General features: G+C 40.0%; 1 protein-coding gene across 1 annotated transcript in view; it reads left to right on the top strand.

The window, feature by feature from the left end:
- The window catches only part of cacng2a (calcium channel, voltage-dependent, gamma subunit 2a), an 81,179-nt gene extending 74,643 nt beyond the window's left edge, over positions 1 to 6,536 (top strand). The window contains exons 3-4 of the mRNA XM_063472423.1: positions 725 to 865; positions 5,717 to 6,536. Of these exons, the coding sequence (XP_063328493.1) occupies positions 725 to 865; positions 5,717 to 6,252 (677 nt within the window). The 3' untranslated portion in view covers positions 6,253 to 6,536. The remainder of the gene's footprint in view (positions 1 to 724; positions 866 to 5,716) is intronic.
- Positions 6,537 to 18,509: the final 11,973 nt, after the last annotated feature.

The raw sequence follows: 18,509 nt of genomic DNA, 5'->3' as shown, positions 1-18,509 counted from the left end.
AGTGTGCATGTTAAACAGGCGAGAGGGGGAGGGATGGGGGAAATTGAAGTGTGAGAGGCAAAAGTATGGCAGGAGGTGACTGTTAGAGAGAAACTGTGTGCTTCTCAAACTCTAATTTTACCTGACACCCCAGGGTGCAGTGCAGCTCTTTTATGACCCTGGTTTGACCTCAAAAGTAACATCTTATCCCGTTTCCATTTTTTTTCCTCATGATAATTAGCTGCAAGGACACTGTTTTGTTTCAAAGACAGAGGCTGTATCCCTCTGCACTGCGGCCTGGCTCATATATATGCCAGAGTCTCGTAGCGCTTTTGTGGACTGCCTTTCACATGAAGCAACCGGTTTGCTCTGTGGTGTGTGGAGAAGTGTGCAAAGGAAGAGAGAGGTAGAGTCAAGCAGTGTGATTACATAAGGTTGGGTAACAGGCTCACTGTGGGGATACACACTCACTAGACAGTGTTGATGGAGTCTTTCACAGGCCTGCTGGGGTGTTGATTAGGATGTGCTCACAAACAAGGACCAGATGCTGAAATGGATCTTAATATGCTTTTCTGTCTTTGTTTGTCGCTCCCTCTGATTTATTCTCATCCCTGCCATTTCCCCCACTTTCTTTTTTGCCCTTTTGGCTGTCCTCCCCTCTGTGTGTATACCAAATCACATCCCATTCTCCATTCGCCTCCCTCTCCCCAATTTTTTCCCTCTCCCGTCTTCCACTGATTTCCAGGTGCGGTGCGAGCCTCCAGCATCTTCCCCATCCTCAGCGTCATCCTGCTCTTCATGGGAGGCCTGTGTATAGCTGCCAGTGAGTTCTACAAGTCACGCCACAACATCATCCTCAGCGCAGGGATCTTCTTTGTGTCTGCAGGTCAGTCAAACACCCGCAAAATGAAACAAAAGCTCTAAATTTGTCAAAGAGCATCAGTCCAACCATCTGCACTAATTTTGAACTGGCTGCAGACAATCATTCACACTCACAGTCAAGCAGGCCAATCTAGAATCAGTTAACATGCATGCCTTTGATATGTATGTTTAGTGAACTTGGAGAAACCAATGCAAACACAGAAAGGTGGTACATAAGAACCCAGGGGTTTCTTTGAGGCAATAGTGCTAACTAATGCACTGCTCTTTTTCTATGTTATGTTCTGTCATAAAGTATTCGCACTGGCATTTACTGGACAACATATATTTAAGTACTGGACTATGTTTGATATGGCAGTATCAGCCCAATGTATGAGTCAACCCTCTGTATTTATAACCCCATTTTTGAATTCATCATTCATCTGTATCATGAAAAACATGCCATCTTTTCGCCCCAAAGCAAATAAATAACATCAGAGTGCACTGACATGTAAAAGAAATGTACGTTTAGTTTGGGTACAAGCATATGTGCTCTAATTACAAAGCAGACAAGTACAAAGCACTTAAAATTGCTTTTACTGAGCAACAAATTCACTATTTTGATACAATACAAGAAATCAATCAAACATATTGTGTTTGCTTTTGCAAACTGATGGTCACTTTAACTTAAATGCCACATAACAGTTGAAACAGGCAGGTATTATTCATAATCTGTTACGATTATCTGCTTAAAGAATGGATAAACCTTAAACTGTTGGAAGCTGGAGGTTAGACTACATCTACACTGTAAACCAAATGTTCAAAGTAATTCAACTTAATTTTTTAAAAACAGTCCTACTAACTCAAATAGCTTATGTTCATCTAAAATTTTCTTACATTTGAATTAGTTCATAATTTATTGTTTTGGATCAACTTCGACTATTTTGGCTATTAAGTGCTTGCTACTTTTACTAATTTATTTAAATTATATGGCAGACATCTTTGGAAGGTTTTGATTCCTGGTGTCAGTTTGAACCCCAAATATAAAAGATATTAGTCTTTAGTCTGCTATAGCAGCTGGATTGATTTAGATTCTGGGAAAAGACAATGAGTGAACAGGGACCGAGAATTAAAGTGTCCTTGTCTTTTATTAGTTGCTCACAGGTTCTTTCACTAACATTATCCACAAAGCTTAACAAATTGTTTTTGTTTTTTTTGTTGTTGTTGTTGTTGTTGTTTTCTTTCTCTTTTTTGTTGCTTTTATTTCTTTTTGGAACATTTCATAAACATTTTAAACATTTAAAAAACAATTGGACTTAAAAATTATTCATTTACTGCAGTTAAGTTATTAGGCCATTAAAAAAATCTGCATCAACTGCATGCTTTAAAAACAATCATCTGACCTTTTTATCTAGGTTTTTTTTTTGTACTAATAAAGACTCCACTAATGCTGTAATTTCCTGTCAAATATGGAGGTCCGCCCATGTGTCTGCAGTAGTTTGATTTTAAAATGTGAGTGGGTGGGACTGAAGACTCATTGAACCACAAATGTTTGTATCACAGTAAGTATTCTACTTTTCTTTAGATTTCACTTTTTTCCAACCCATTTTAGTGAAATGTCAGCAAAGCAGTTCTCATTCAGTGACACCGTTAGTTAACAGTTAATAAGCTAACAGCTAATAAGATGAGTTCACCGTGGTAGCTGAGACAGACTGCTACATTTTTACTATAGACAATGTGTTATTCTGAGGTATTTGATTTTTTTGTCCTTTTTGTGATACAATGCTCTCTGTCCTATATAAACATTATGATGAAGTCTTTCAGACTTAAGGGGATGGAATTAGTGAAGATTTCAGAACTGGAGAAAAAGTGACATAAGCTGGTAAAAGCAAAGAGAAGTTAACCTTTCGTGATATGACCATGTAGAGCAGGGGTGTCCAACTCCAGGCCTCAAGGGCCGGTGTCCTGCAGGTTTTAGACGTGTCCAGCTGATTTAAATGGCTAAATGACCTCCTCAACATGTCTTGAAGTTCTCCAGAGGCCTGGTAATGAACTAGTTATGTGATTCAGGTGTGTTGACACAGGGTGATATCTAAAACCTGCAGGACACCGGCCCTTGAGGCCTGGAGTTGGACACCCCTGATGTAGAGAGATGGCTAAACTTTTTGGGAGGGGTATGTTACTGCATGTCAGCCTTTTGAAAGTCAGAATTCTCGTTTCAGTGTCTTTCAACAACATCTAATATTACCAGAATCCAAATGTGATAGCTACTTCACTCAATTTGATGAGAGGCATAGGTTCTTGTTCTCACCATAGCAAAGGTCATAACTTTAATTCAATGTGGAACCGACTAAGTAGTTTTGCTGTTTTGCACTTTTTTTCCGATGTAGGTGTACTCAAAGCACCAACCTTCAAAGGGGTTCAAACAGAGCATGCCCAACACGTTCTACGCCAAACCTAACAGCCGTCTTATTCAATCAGTTACTTTTTTCAAATAGAAGGATCCTAATACAGGTAAGACAGCAAAGGTTTTGGCTGAAATGTAAAATGTTAATAATGAAAAGAGATTTGAAATTAACCTCAAACTGAGATTTTGAATTCTATTCTTGAATTCACTTTGCTTTAATTTTTTGCTTTCCTCTTTCTTTTCTCCAGCCTTACAGCTCAACCTTCAACATCATCTGTCCACTATATCCAATATTCCTCCTCTGCACATACCCAGACCATCTCAGCTTTTCCTCTTTATTTGTTACTAGGGTTCAGTGGACTCAGAACAGATTACTGTCTAGAACACAGGTCATCTGTTTTTACTTACCCACATGTAGTTTGTTCTCAAAACAACTACAAAATGCAGAGTTATACCTAAAATAATATATGGCTTTTGAACATAACTCCGACACAACAAAGGTTGCTGGGTGGTGCTTAAAGACTTAAAGTATTATAATGATTTGCAGAATCTTCTGCGTCACAACAAGTATAAACCACTTTTCTGATGAAGATGATTGTGATGATTAACTGGAGAGGTGATCTGTCATACAATAGTCCTGTGAATTAGAGAATTAGTTTGTGATCACATTCTCTGATTCGTTCAGGACGAATCAAATGAGCCATATCTGAGATGATGCAGCGGCCCTCGTTATAGTCATCTTTGACAAAAACCCACTTCATTACCAGACTGTGAAAGTCCTTCAGAGTGACTTTGTGGAGGTCTCCCAAGAACTGCTGATGAACTTCTTGGTCATGTTTGGAGTGATCTGTGCACTACACCTACTACTACAATTATTACCAAGGCGCTGAACAACACTGTATTCATTGAGAGTAATCTGTAATCTGGTAAACTGTTCCCCAACTTAGAGCCTCAAAAGTGTGCATCACCGTCTCAGAGCACAGTATTGTTTTTGGTTTTTTGTTGTTTTATTTTATTATTTTTGTTGCAATAGCTGAACTACAAGAAATTTCTGATGGTCATTATTTTGAATATGAATGTTAACCAAGCAGGTTGTAAAATAACAGAACCAGGACAGTTGTACATAAGCATTAAAAAATGTAGCATTTCATCAGTTTACAGTGTAATTAGTCACATCTGCTATTTGAAAAATACATATGTCTTTAGCATTTGATATTTTTGAATATTAACAGTGCAGTGTGTCATCAGTGGAGGCCAAGAAAATACTGTTGAACTGAAGAAATGTGCTTTTAAATTTAGAAGTACACAATTGGTTGCCTAATTTTTTGTACAGTTTGTGTGACATGTTTTTGAGTTTTCAGTGTCCGGATCTTTGAGTTTTGTGTAATTAAAGAAGCTCACAAAAGTGAACAATAAATGTGACTGTGTTTCACTCATTCCTTTTAGGTAATGTCAACTTATTCTCATGGTAGATATGAATGAAAACTTTAAGTTCTAGTTACTAAATATTTTTCAATTTAATTATTAAACATTTTACTTTTATTTTAATGAAAAGGGTAAATGTAAAATGTACACAAAATAGTAGAGTTCTGATAAACTGAAACATTTAAGTTCATCAACAAGTTCTGCTAAATTCTTTGGGTTTACAGTGTACTTTAAAATGAGATCAAGTGAATATGTTCCCATAGAGTGTAAATGAGGGAAGCTACTTGCTTGGCTCTGTGTAAAGGTAACAAAGTCTCAGATGCACCCTAATTTTTACTGCACAGACACGATGTTGGTGTTTTTCCTCTCAGTATTTGCTATAAAGTACTTTTTTAAAACTTAATGTTCTACACCATGAATTCAAAAGGCCATGCTGAAAAGTCTCGGGCTGCTGGTCACGTCTTTCACTGCAGCTACAAGTCACTTCTTCTCTTGCCTTCCTTTCATTTCTCTTGGTCCTGTTGCTAGGCTAAAAACCACCCGTTGGGACTCATCTCTAAAAATATGGTGTCCCTGACACACTTTCCCTACAATCCATCTTCCCAGAAATACCATGTCAAACATTTCTGTGTGTGTGACTAAACTAAAAAGGCAAAGTAAGATATATAGATGGAGACGTAAATATATATAAAGAGATCATATATTTGGATATATGTTCAGACACAGAATATATGCTTTATACCAATCTAGACAACATAAATGTCCTTTTTTGCCACAGAAAGGGCAAAGATTAAGACTGTAACATCAGCCGTGTTGGATGAGGAGGTGGACAGGATTAGCAGACTGTGTACAGTGCATGAATCAGCACTCTAAACATATTTGGTGTGAGCCTGAATGGTAAGTTACCAGGATTAAAGGCTTTAGTTCATCTTGACTGATACTTTGTGTCTTGTTTTCTCTTTGTCTTTTTTCCTCTATCTTTTTCTCCCAATAAATCGACAATTCTTCCCTTATTTTGTGCCCATCCTACATCTCCCAACGCATCAGGCCTGAGCAACATCATCGGGATCATTGTGTACATATCAGCCAACGCAGGAGACCCTTCAAAAAGTGACTCGAAGAAGAACAGCTACTCTTACGGCTGGTCTTTCTACTTCGGTGCCCTCTCCTTCATCATGGCTGAGATGGTGGGCGTCTTGGCCGTGCACATGTTCATCGACCGCCATCGACAGCTGCGAATAGGGGCGCGCGCGGCCGACTACCTCCAAGGCTCGGCCATAACACGGATCCCCAGCTACCGCTACCGCTACAGACGCCGCTCGCGCTCCTCCTCCCGCTCCACAGACCCGTCACATTCTCGCGACGCCTCGCCGGTGGGCCTCAAGGGCTTCAGCGCGCTGCCATCCACGGAGATCTCCATGTACACGCTTCCCCGGGACACCCTCAAATCCTCCGGCACACCAACCGCCACCTACAACTCTGAGAGGGACCACAACTTCCTGCAAGTCCACAACTGCATCCAGAAGGACTTGAAAGACTCGAGCCACACCAACACAGCGAACCGCCGCACCACGCCTGTATGAGAGAGTCGACACAGGCCAGGCCAGCACGGCGGAGACCAGGAGACACGGAAACCCCTGTGGGTGGAGAACGCCCCAGGAGAAGATGGATTTCCATGTTTATAGACATTTGTTCTTTTTGTTCAGCTGCATGACTTTTCCATTACCATTGTTGAGAGAGTTTCAACAAGTCTGCTGTGTTCCTGGATTGAATGGCAGAGGACTGAGAGTGGGTCAGGATGTCCCAAGGAAGTGAGCTCTGTCAGGTATTTTTGAGCAGGGTTTGTTTGTGAGGTTCGGGGCGCTGACAGGGAGGGTGGGAGGGGTGGGCATTTATGAGACAAAGAATTGGTTTCATTATTTCATTGCCCTTTGGTTTGACAGTATTGCCCCACAAGTTTGGTTGGAGCAACAGGTCAAGCTCCCCCCTCAGCCAGCCTGCCACCTCTTTTATTTACTGATTTGTTCATTTTTTTTGCATTAAAACTGTGAATTGTTACAGCTTGGGATTCAGTAAGAATTACCCCAATCTGTAATCTCTAACAAAGGTACTATATATATATATATATATGTATTACTTTTATAAATAAATTATTACGTTAATAATCAAGAGATACAGACTTTACCGAAGCAAAAAAAGAGAAAAAACACACACACATACACAAAAAAAATCGAGTTAACTAAACCAAGTGCTGTTGGTAATATGAGAAAAGACTCTTTTAGTATCCTTTCATTCGAAGGTCGAGAACAAGAGATGGTCCTTCAGGTAGCAGCAGTACAGCAGCCGATGCCACCACAGGCAGACGCAGACAGTAGAATAATATCTTTTAATAGAACCTTCTCGTCTTTTTCTCGGTCCCTGTTCACTTTCTTTTTTTATATGGGGGGGTCGTAACGCAAGAGTCGAAACCCCTTAACAGAAAGAGCCAACAAAAGGGGGTTAAAGGTCACACAAAGCGAAGACTCCAAACACGACTTCTGCTAAATAAGAAAGGAAGGAGCAGAGGGCAAGTAAAAGAAGAGGACGCCAAACACAAAAATAAAAACAAGTTAAATATGAAATAGTACAAGAGAAGCTAAGTGACTCACAATTTCAGAAATTAAATGCATGCTATATAATTACAGCAAATCTGCTCTTGAGAAACTTAAGTTTTAAAGGTTAATAATTATAAAAGGGGGGGGGGAAGCCAAGGCGCTAAAGTATTAATGTTTTCATGTGTATTTTTCTTATGTTTTTTATTTATTTATTTATTTAGTTCATTACTGCTTTTGTGAGATGAACCAAACAATCTACATGGAACAAAACTGCTTTTTTAAATGGTTTGGTCGATTTCTTTATAAATATATAAATATATGTATGTATGTATGTATTTTATTTTTAAAACTCACACAGCCTTAGTCATTTCTTTGTTTCGTTTGATTTTTAATGTGCTGTTCAAATTGAAAATGAAATCTTTAAAGGTGCCAAAACCGAATGATCCTATACTTGGATGCATCAAGTCCTGATGAATAAAATACAAACCCTAGGGGGAACAAATCATCACGTTTCACTGTGTGTCTCTACAACACCTTCTTGTTTACCGCACTTGTCTGTCTGTCACATTGTGATATCTGAAATGTTGGTCCTTATTAGAGAAGAAAAGAAATACAAGCAGAAAGTATTTGTCAAACAGAGCTGTGGTTTTTAGCATTTATAATGTTTTGACTTCATTGTGAATGTGAATTTTTAGCCTTTCATCTAAAATAGATAAGTTCAGGAAAACACATATCTCGAGGTGCTTGATAACATGAGCTAGACCCCATGATATTACAGAGAAAACAATAACAATTCCCAACAAGCAGAGCTTGGCAACTGTGAGGATTAAGAACTCACTTTTAACAGGAAGAGACCACCTGCAGAAGCAGGCTTAGGGAGAAGCAGAGATGTGTGACATGCCATGTCATTAACAAAAGTTAAAGACATGATGTAATGGCACGTGAACAAATGGGAAGCAGAGAAGAAATGCTAAGGACATCATGCGAAGTCTCCCCAGCAGCTCAAGCCTATAGCAGCATAACTAAAGGGTGATTCAGGGTTCTAAGCATAATCTTAAAAGTAGATGACGTACCACTGTTCTAGCTGGTGCACCATGGCAGGAGCCTGGTAACTAAAGGCCCCACCTCCCACTAGAAACTAGGAACTACAAGTCTGCAGTCTTTTTGGGGAGAAAGATCTTGGATCTGGATTTACAGGAAGCCAATATTTAAGAAAAGAAACATATAATCACTCTGTGGTTCCTCACTGTGTTATTAGAGCCCAAGGTCTAATACTGATTAGACGTTATGATTCAGAGATTTTTAGGACAGCATATAATAATTTCAGTTTTGTCAGTATTTAGAATAGTTTAACTAATTTATTTGTGTTGTCTGGCTTCGTAGAGTACTACAAGTGCACATTTAATGTATGCAGTGTTTTTTGTTTTCTTTTGTTTGTTTGTTTTTTCAATAATATCAGCTAAAGCTTTAATATATATAACGAGAGAGGAATCAGTCCTTGTGCAGAACCCTGGTGACCTCTAACTCTGACTAACCTTTAAGGACTTTTGAAGAGTCCTGATTTATTGGAAGAAACTGGAATGTATCAGATAAACAGGATTCAAACCAACATTATTTATTACTGTGGTGGACTGAAGTCTCTGTAGTAAAATGCTTCCAAGAAAAATGTCAAATAGTGGAGGACAAGCGCAGAGGTGAGTAACATCCACATAGTCATTTTCTCATATTTTTTTTATTTGAAGGTTTAGTTATTTAAGAGTTTGGTAAATCCAGTATTTCACAAGGAAAGAGGAAAACTACAATAGATGCAGATGCTATAATTACAAAACAAGATTAGTTGAAATGTGAAAAATTTGTGAAATTATGGGGGAAAAGGTTCCTCTCTAATGTAGGCTACTCCTTTTCAACACGCAAGGCTGTAAAAAGAAGGCCTTTGTAGTAAAGGGTTGAAATCCGTTTTTTAAACCAATCAACATTTGACCTGATCTCACATCTGCCTAGAGCCAAAGACACAAACAGGTCCAGGATCAGAAATCCTGTCAAACTTGTGGTCTGAAGCTTGAGCTGTGAGAGAGAGATTATATTTTTCTGCATTTTGGAAGGTACACTGAACAAACTATAAACTGTTTCTGTTTACTGTTAGCCATCAGATACACTGATGACGAAATTCAGAAAAAATGATTAAGTCCACTTTAAGCACACACTACTTACAACAAAAGTCACTCGGATTAAATAGGTAACTGGATAATTTCTGGAGTGATTAATGTGCTTAGGATGGCAACAGGATATTTAACACTTCTCAATCATGACTCGTTTCTACCATACACTAATCTCAGGTTTCTTCAGCTGATCGGGTCTCGCTTCAGCAACGTTATGTGGCGAAAAAATTAGGTCACCTGACCACCTAGATATACTGAATGACCAGGCTTTTCCATCAATCGATTTTTTTTCTTCCCTGATGGCGCAGGCATATTCTAAGGTGGCAATGCCAGGATTCATCAGGCTCAAATTGGGACCGTGTGGTTCAGGGAGCATGGGGCATCATTTTTCACAGAGTGTAGACCTTAAGTCCAATGAGAATATTGAAAATCTAGCATCAATACAAGATTTTGGTAAAAAATAAATAAATAAATAATGCAACATTGGACAGAAATAAATGTTTTAACTCGGTATACAGACATTTTTTCCATCTTTTCTTTGCAGAACCATTTTGGTGTTAACCTTATATAGTATATGGAATAAAGAAATGCCAGGAGTTTGATAGAGGGCTATTTTTCAGACACTGAATATCTATACAAAATATTTGCTATTTGGCATCTTCCTTCTAAAAAATATTGGCATCAGCCTTCATACACCCGTAAAAATAAAAGCTGAGCTGTCAGACATAAAACCTTGTGTGCTCTGCTAAAATCAGGGCCTCAGCCTGCTGTTGTAAAATTGTGATAACACGCTGTAATCGACCACTGGGAGCCGCAATCCAAAAATATCACCATCGGCCATCAAATGTCTGACTTTACCGCGTTTAAAGCATGGCAATATCTCTGTTTAACAAAAAGCAGCTCAAACCATAAATTTACAAAACAGGCTGTCTGGGAGTTTTATCTCTTGTGCTTTACAAACACAGCTCTTTTATACAGTAGTGAGCACATTTGTTCCTTTCTTTCTAAAAAGCCTCAGAGAAGCCAGCATGTTCGACGCAAACAGCAGCGGCATCTTTCTGCATCGAGGCATCCCCAAGAAAGAAACACGGGTTTGCAATAACACAGTTCTACCGGAGGTTTGCCTGCAAAAAGAACATCCAACACCTTTCTACACCACCAGCCTAAAAGCATTGCTTTCAGAGCCTAAAACACTGCTGCAAGTGTGTATAAGCGTGTGAAGTGCTAACTGTACGCTGTTGAAGCAGGTGTACAAAGCAAATCTATTTGTGAGACAAAAGGCAGATTGTTCTTCAGCATGTGTTTCTTGTGCAGAGACAAGTCAAACCACTGAAATAAATATAAATCAAAGGATTTGCTGACTTCTCTGTGAAAATATGCTCTTAGATATCCTCTTAGCTCTGGACACTTTCAGATTCATCAAATAAGAGGGCAGAGAAAAGTTTCTCTTTTAAAATGTGCTGAGATCCTAATAAGCCATTATCTGAGTTCACGGACACGAGCTGCTCCCCATAAATTTGAGGGGAAAATATGTCAACGTAGCAGTCTAAATGAATAGGGCTTCTTTATGTATAGCCTCCTTTATTCAGAATTCATAAGCAGAAGCCATTTTACAAGCCTGGATTACATTAAAGAGAAAGTAAGTGTGTGTGTGTGTGTGTGTGTGTGTGTGTGTGTGTGTGTGTGTGTGTGTGTGTGTGTGTGTGTGTGTGTGTGTGTGTGTGTGTGTGTGTGTGCACGCGTGCGCGTCCTGGGGAGGCGGCTTAGAGGTACAGCTTCCTCACAAAGCAGCACCTGGCCTCGGTGCAGCTGTCTGAATGTCACATTTTTAATATGTTTTAGGAATGAATAAGTCTTTTTTTTTTTTTACTTTCCCCTCTCAGCTTTGCCCGAGTATATCATCTTCATTTTGTCGTGCTGTCTTCTCTGACTTCTCTCTCATAACTTTTTCCAAATCAGTGTCTTGGCTTGTCACGCTATGCAGTGATTTGGACCTGCCAGACAGTAGGCAGACACAGGGCCATAAATGTCCGTGAAACAATACATCAACTGTGGTATCGCAGATTGGAAGGGCAAGGACAAGTTCAGCCCTTATTTCTAATTTGGAGAGAGTTTAAGTTGTCACCTTTTAAATCATTGTTATTCAGGAAAGGTGTCCTCAGGCTTCGCTCTTGGTTTCAGTCTTATTTTACACAAATACAGGCAGTCCCTGCTAGTTCTAATACATAAATTGTGGTTGGAAACCAAAGACTGTTAACACTCATTGGCCACGTTATTAGGTAAACTTCTTCAGCTACTTGTTAAAGCAAATAATAATCAATCACAAGTGAGCAAGATAATAGGATGATGTTCATGGCATGGTTAGTAGACACGCTGGAGGAGTTTTGTCAGAGAAGAATGGTCCAACTGCTTTAAGCTGACAGGAACTCAAATAACCACTTGTTACAACTAAAGTATGCAGAAGAGCATTTCTGAATGCATAAAACGGTCTTGAAGCAGCAGAAGACTACGCCAAGTGGAAAAGTCCACATTCACCAGATCTCAGTCCAACAGAGCACCGTCAGGATGTGGTGCAACAGGAGATTCACATCCTCTGTAGCTCACAGATCTGTAGCAGCTGTGTGATGCTATCATGTCAACATGGACAACAGTGGCCTTGCCCATAGAAAACCCATATAGAAGCAAGAATTCCCAGAGTCCATGTAGGATAAACATAACTTTGCCCCATCCACATAGCTCCACAGTTCACCTACAGCTACACGCTGTGGGCCCACAGAGGCAATTTCATTCATATAGCACCAAATCTCAACAACAGTTCTGGCTAGGGTGGTCAAAGCTAAGCATTGGGCTTTCAAATGAATTAAAACTCTGTCTGGGTCTTTAGTTGATTAACAAGCTAAACAAGTCACTGCTGGTACAACTGGGGAGGGAACCAGAGAAAAGAGTCCGGCATTGTTTTGGTAAAGTTACACAACGACTCAGTATTAATTTTAGTGACCTCCAACTGACGTAACCGGCTGTCATTACTGCCAACGTGAATTATAATTTTATGGAATTTATGTTACCCTTAGCCAGCAGTTTTAAATTTCCCTCAGTGTCGCCTGTTCTGGCCCCTGAAAGACAGTTGACTATTAGAGGAAGTGCAATTTTCCACTTGCTGAATGACAACTGTAAAGTAGAACAATTGGGAAGACTTTCAATGTTTACATATTTGTTAAAACATCCTCCTCTTTTCTTCAGTTTCATACAGAGAGTAACTAGATGAGTACACAGTTTTGTTTTCTTTGTATAGCAGGAGTTGTGCAGAGGGCCTGTATTGAGCGCTCTAGCACCAAAACTAATGACAGCTTCACCCTGCAGATGCACTAAATCATCACTAAAGTTTGTCCATGCTTTAACAATTAAGACAGAGAGTACAGTCTGAGTCTAAGGAAGCAAATAAATAATCCTGAAAGTCAGTGAAAAGTCCTCAGATTTGACATCCAGGTAAACTGGAGTGCAAATTAGTCAACATCGCCAGGCTCCCCTGCATTTAACCCTCTGCTCTCCTTCATTTTCCCCTAAGCTTCCTCTTCTCCCCTCCCTCTCTTTCTTTTGTTCCTGCTGTGGCGATCAAAGTGTCTCTGCAGTGCTGCACGATCAAAGACGTGGAGGGAGGGACTCCGGAGGAGGTGAAGAGGCCTCACCCTGCCTGGGTTGGCAATATTAACATCGAACACACTGGTTTTGTCTTTTTGCCAGAGCTTGGCTCTGTGTCTCTGGCAAGTTGCAAGGTTACCGAACCATCAAACCCACTGGTGACCTTTGTGTGACTTTACTGGACAATATTCTGGAACTGAGGAGCAAGCTCCCACTGGAGCTGTTCCTCCCAAGATGCCACCAACGTTATACTGCTGAGAAGCTCACAGTAGAAGTCCCACATTTACTCTCTGAGAATTAAATGTGTGTGCAGATATCCATGCATGGGAATGTTTGTATTTTTTCCCATTTCATGCAAACAGTGGATCTGCATGCGGGTACATGTGTGTGTTGTTTGTGCTGACCATGGAGGAGTTGCTGACAGCGCTCACCTCGGGTTATTTTTGGGTCATGTAGAGTTGAATAGCAATGGAGAGCTTTAAGCAACCAGCTGAAAAGAAAAAAAAATCAGTGGAGCAAACATAGTCTGAAATGACACATTCACATCACCCCCACTGCTGATACATACAAGCAGCAAGAAGCTTCATCATATAGACCAAAGAGCAGTCTAGGTTGTGTCACTGCTGTTTCACCAACCATCTAACGCTTTTAAATCCAACTCTAAATAGAGGACTTTTTTTTTTTTTTGAAAGAGGGGGATATAAAGAGGAAGAACCTAAGTAGGCTACAGCACACAAAGTGCTCTGGGACGCGTGAAGAAAATGCAGTGTTGTGCTCTGCCCTCTGGTGGTACAATGGGAGAAGGAGTGCAGAGCTGCTGCCTGCTCCATCAGCTCAGGGAACGCCGTGTCCATGAACGGGCCTGGAATACTGATGCCACAGTGCAGGGGTGCAGGAGCTGCAGTCTGGCAGGCCCCAGAGAAGCACTCAGATTCATTGTCCTCTACAGAGACACAGACAAAAGAAGACCACTGACTTGTCTGTGAGGCCTTATAGTCCTAATCAATGCTGAACGCGATATGGTTGAAGAGTTTTAAGCCTCAAAAAAGCCAAAAATGTCTACATCATTTGATGCCTCGGAGGAAGAAGCTTGTTTATGCCTTTTTTCCACACTTTGAATTTAGGCTGAAGGACCCCCAAAACATACTGTAAAATAAACTTCATAACAGTAAAATAAAAGTCCCAACAGCTGTGATGAAGCTCACAGTTAAACTGTAACACTGTAGCAGCGCACTTGTCTGACGTCTGCATACCAGTTCAACTGACTGGAGGAATAAATACTGGAAAAGTAAAGACATCACCTCATATTGTCTAATATCCTATAACCTTACAAAATAGAGGTCCCTCCACATTGTATGTTAAGGTAGGAGAAAGATGCTAAGATACATTCGGCCACGTCAAGGAAGGAATGATACTGAAAAAAATACTTTAAGGTTTTTCATAACTCAAATAATAAAGTAACTGAACATTGTCACTGATGAACAATGTGTGGGGATGTCTTTGATTTCATTGGGATTGTCCTGTGGTTTCTTCTAGCTGGTTGGATGGGGTACTGAAGATGATCAATAATCAGTTACAGGTTTATTTTGATTTTAGTCTTATTTATTTGGAGCATGAACTGACTGAATTTAAAAAAACAAAAAAAAAAAACAAGACAGCCACTTATAGCCTTCAACTAAGAAGGCTATAAGTGGTTAAATAAAAAATCTCTAGCAGTCTTCAAATACATAAAAACACTCTAGTTAATACTAGTTAATTACTAGTTAATCTGTGAAATGGAGCAACTGACCTTCTCCCTGAGACTGCAAGGTTTGGAACGCACTGGGAAAAATGGACATTCTACCAGACTGTGAAATAAATAATTTGAAAATTTTGCCTGTTTGTTGTGTCAACCATTACCTTCTTATGCTTGTGAGGAACTATGAATGAATATCAAGTTGCTCCACTTTCTGGAGAGGCCGTCCCACATATGTGACTCATGAGGACCTTTTGAGTATAAAAAAAAAAAAAAACAACGAGCACAAATGAACTGCGGACCTTTTTGCATAATGATGTGATCCATTTCTTAACTGTTTTTCTTTTTTGGTTTCTGATGGCAGATGAATTTTGTAGTGTGACTCATGTCCTGCCTGTTGCTGTGTGATGGTTCAGATGTTCATAACACAATGAAGTTAAAAAGTATAAAGTGTGATTGAGAGTATCAGGATAATCGCATACTGACGATAATACAGAATTATTTATCGATACTGTGTCAAAATTGAACTTCTAATATTGGAAATAACTGCTTTATCACAACTGTGCTACATCCATGTGTGGGCATTTTAATGTAAGGTTTTACCACACGAGAAATGGAAAAGATGAGGTCCTGACTGATTCTGTGTCTGTGTCAGAAATAATTAGGAGTTGGGGTTTAGGGTTCTTAGTGAATATACAGTATATATGGGTTTTGGAATTCAGGATGTCCTCCTGCATCCGACAGCTTGGTCCTCACCCTTTATCTCCACACACTGTGACATTACTGCTGTTTGTCACATGCCAAATACATTTTCTAACCTTCACGTTGGAAGTTTAGCCAGGAGAGGAGCCACAAAAACACATCCTTAGGTCCTGTGAAAGCTACACAGCCAAGGAACATGCTGCTACAAAATACTCTGTTTTTTTAATTTGTGTTGTATTTTTGATTGGAGGTTAAAAACCATTGGAAAAGGCTCTCCATAACTTTATAATGGAGAGATTATAAACATAAAAGCATAAAAGCAAAAACTGGAAATTTTAAATGTTTGGTCATTTTGGTCATAATTCTTTAGAAGTTTAAACATTAATAATCAAAAGTAGAGTTTGGTAGAGAGAATTTGTTTTGTAAAAGTGCTTCATGGCTTTATTTAGATTTGATCATTACTGATGAAACAATCTACATGGCGTCCATCAGGTTAGCTTTCACACATTACAAAATCCTGATCACTGAAGTGAGACACATCGCCTTTTCCTTGAAGAGCCCTGCCACCTTTCATCTGTATGCAGATAAAACAAAACAAATACAGAAAGCCCTGATTAAGATGATTAAGATTTTCCAAAGTTGGCAAAAAATATTTGTGTAGGAGCTGAGAGTAAGAAAAGGATGAACGTAACAGGTTTTAAAGGCTTTCACGAGATTAATAAATACAAAAAACTGTTGATCATGTATCTGTTGAAAAAGGGTCTTAGAGGGGTAAAGCAGTGTGAGAGTCACTGTTGGACCAGTTGTTGCCTGTGGCCTCCTCCGTGTGTAATAATGGTCCTGAGCGTGTGGTCGTCCCCTCCGACAGTCTGTCCTCCTGTCAGACGCCACGCCACGGCACCACCCAGCCACTTCCCCGACGCTGCAGGACGGCCTGCCTCTGACTCTCTGCCAGCCGGACGTTGATGATGCCAGCAGGCACACCAACACACAGTTGCACACACCTACTTATATGTGCAAGCAACTGCGCACACTCTCACACACTCACATAAATGAAATGCTTGGCCCTCCTCTCCGCTGTCCCAGCATTCACCCTGGTTACCTGGCTGCTGTCCCACTAAGAACAGCTGCTACCACAAGACTGGACTGGAGGTTCCACTGCATGGTAGCTCACACACACATGCATACACACAAAGACTCACATAAAAGAGCCACAAACAGTACTGGCTTCATTCATCCCCAGCTCTGATGCAAGCTCATTTCAGGTGATGGAAGACTAAACCAGAAGGTAATAACTTTTTATGGGAAGATAATCAACAAAAACAGCCACAACAAACAAACATAAGCACAAAAAGATGATTATAAAGATACAAAAAACCAACAACAACAAAAAAAAAAAAGCAAAAACAACAAACAGAGGAAAAAGAGACAGAAATTGATACAAAATAACCAGGTTTTTTTTATGATAATAATGTATGCAGAATTAATGTAAAAGACACAAAATACACACAATTGCTAAAACATTGATACAGAATGTCCACATAGGCAATAAAATGACAATGAAATAACATAAAATTACTGAGACACAAACAGGCACAGATGTATAATTACCATTAAAGGATGCAAAGCAATCAAAGACCGCACAGATAGAAAATAAACCCAGCTTGATGCAAAATGACTAAGAAGAGATACAAAAATTACCACAAAACACACACAGTTATAACAAATAGGCAAAAATCACCACAGAGATGCAAAACAGAGGCCAACTGATTCCAATAGTGAGTAAAAAGTGAAACAGAATAACAATATAATAGAACGTGGAAACAAAATGAGAAAGTGGTGCAAAGTAACCAAAAATTGATCCCAAATTATAAGGAAAATATACCTTTTTTTGCAAAGGACCTAATCATAAACATAAAATTTTGCAAGACAACTGAGACATAAAGTAAGAGAGAAGAAGAACAAGCACAAACTAACAACACGGCCCAAAAGCAACGTCCATAATGTGACCTGACCACAAACAACTGCAAGTACAACAAATACGTGTTTATTTCTTTCAGTCTGGTGTGTTGCTCCTCTGTAGGAGGGCCGAGGCCTTTTCCATGTCACAGTGCAGCCGTGTCTGCAGGCGCTTTAAAAACACGATTTTTTCTTAAATCCTTTCCTACCTGCTTTCTTCATCCTCAGCTCTAAAGAGAGCTCATTTGAGATGATGTAGGACTGGACTAATAGAGTGAAATGGTGCAGGGAGGGCTTTTTGAAAAGTGCACAGAGATGCTGTTTGAGCAGATGCACGGGGTCATAAAGTTAGTGCCTGCTGGGACACCTGGACTCATCTGAATGGGATACAGGGAGCAATTAACGGCATTATAATTCTGGCCCTTTCAGCGCCACATTTAGCGGGGAGGCTGTGGGGGGGCGGGGTTACGTAAAGCCGAGCTCCGCCACTGCTTTGATCTGCAGCTCTGCTTGTGCTGCAGCAGGGCAGGGGTCAGAGCCCCTGGAGGTGATTATGTAAGAGCGGGCCCATCTCCATGACTGTCCTCTGGCCACAGTGACACGGGGCTTCACCATGCTACCTCCTCCTGCTGCTTCTACATGTACATTAGAAACACTTCATCACAAGTGTCCTTTGGAGGATGTGGAACTGCTTTGGTAGAGAAAATGTCAAATTCTTGAAATGCGGCTGAACAGAGAATGCTCGTATGTCAACTCTTTGGGCTTTCAGGTTAATAGGACGTGGGAGGGACCTTGAAAGTCTTCACAGTAGATCCACATTTTTGCTAAAAGTGCTTAATATTATGCAGGGATGTCTCAGAGAGGCTTTTTGCAGGGCGTCTAAATGGCCTATAGAACCCTCTCAGGGTCTTCCTAATTACCTGCTGAAGAGGTGTTTTCAGTTTTTTGGCAGTGATGAGTCGGACTGGATGATGCTGGGGCTTAATTACCGTACAGCGACTGCTCGAGTTCTAATGTCAGCTGAATGCAATCATTACAGCTCAAGGACACAT

This window comes from Pelmatolapia mariae, linkage group LG4, assembly GCF_036321145.2.
Source record: "Pelmatolapia mariae isolate MD_Pm_ZW linkage group LG4, Pm_UMD_F_2, whole genome shotgun sequence".
NCBI classification, from domain to species: domain Eukaryota; kingdom Metazoa; phylum Chordata; class Actinopteri; order Cichliformes; family Cichlidae; genus Pelmatolapia; species Pelmatolapia mariae.
The sequence above is the reverse complement of the archived record's forward strand: the minus strand, read 5'-3'. Positions and strand labels throughout refer to the sequence as shown.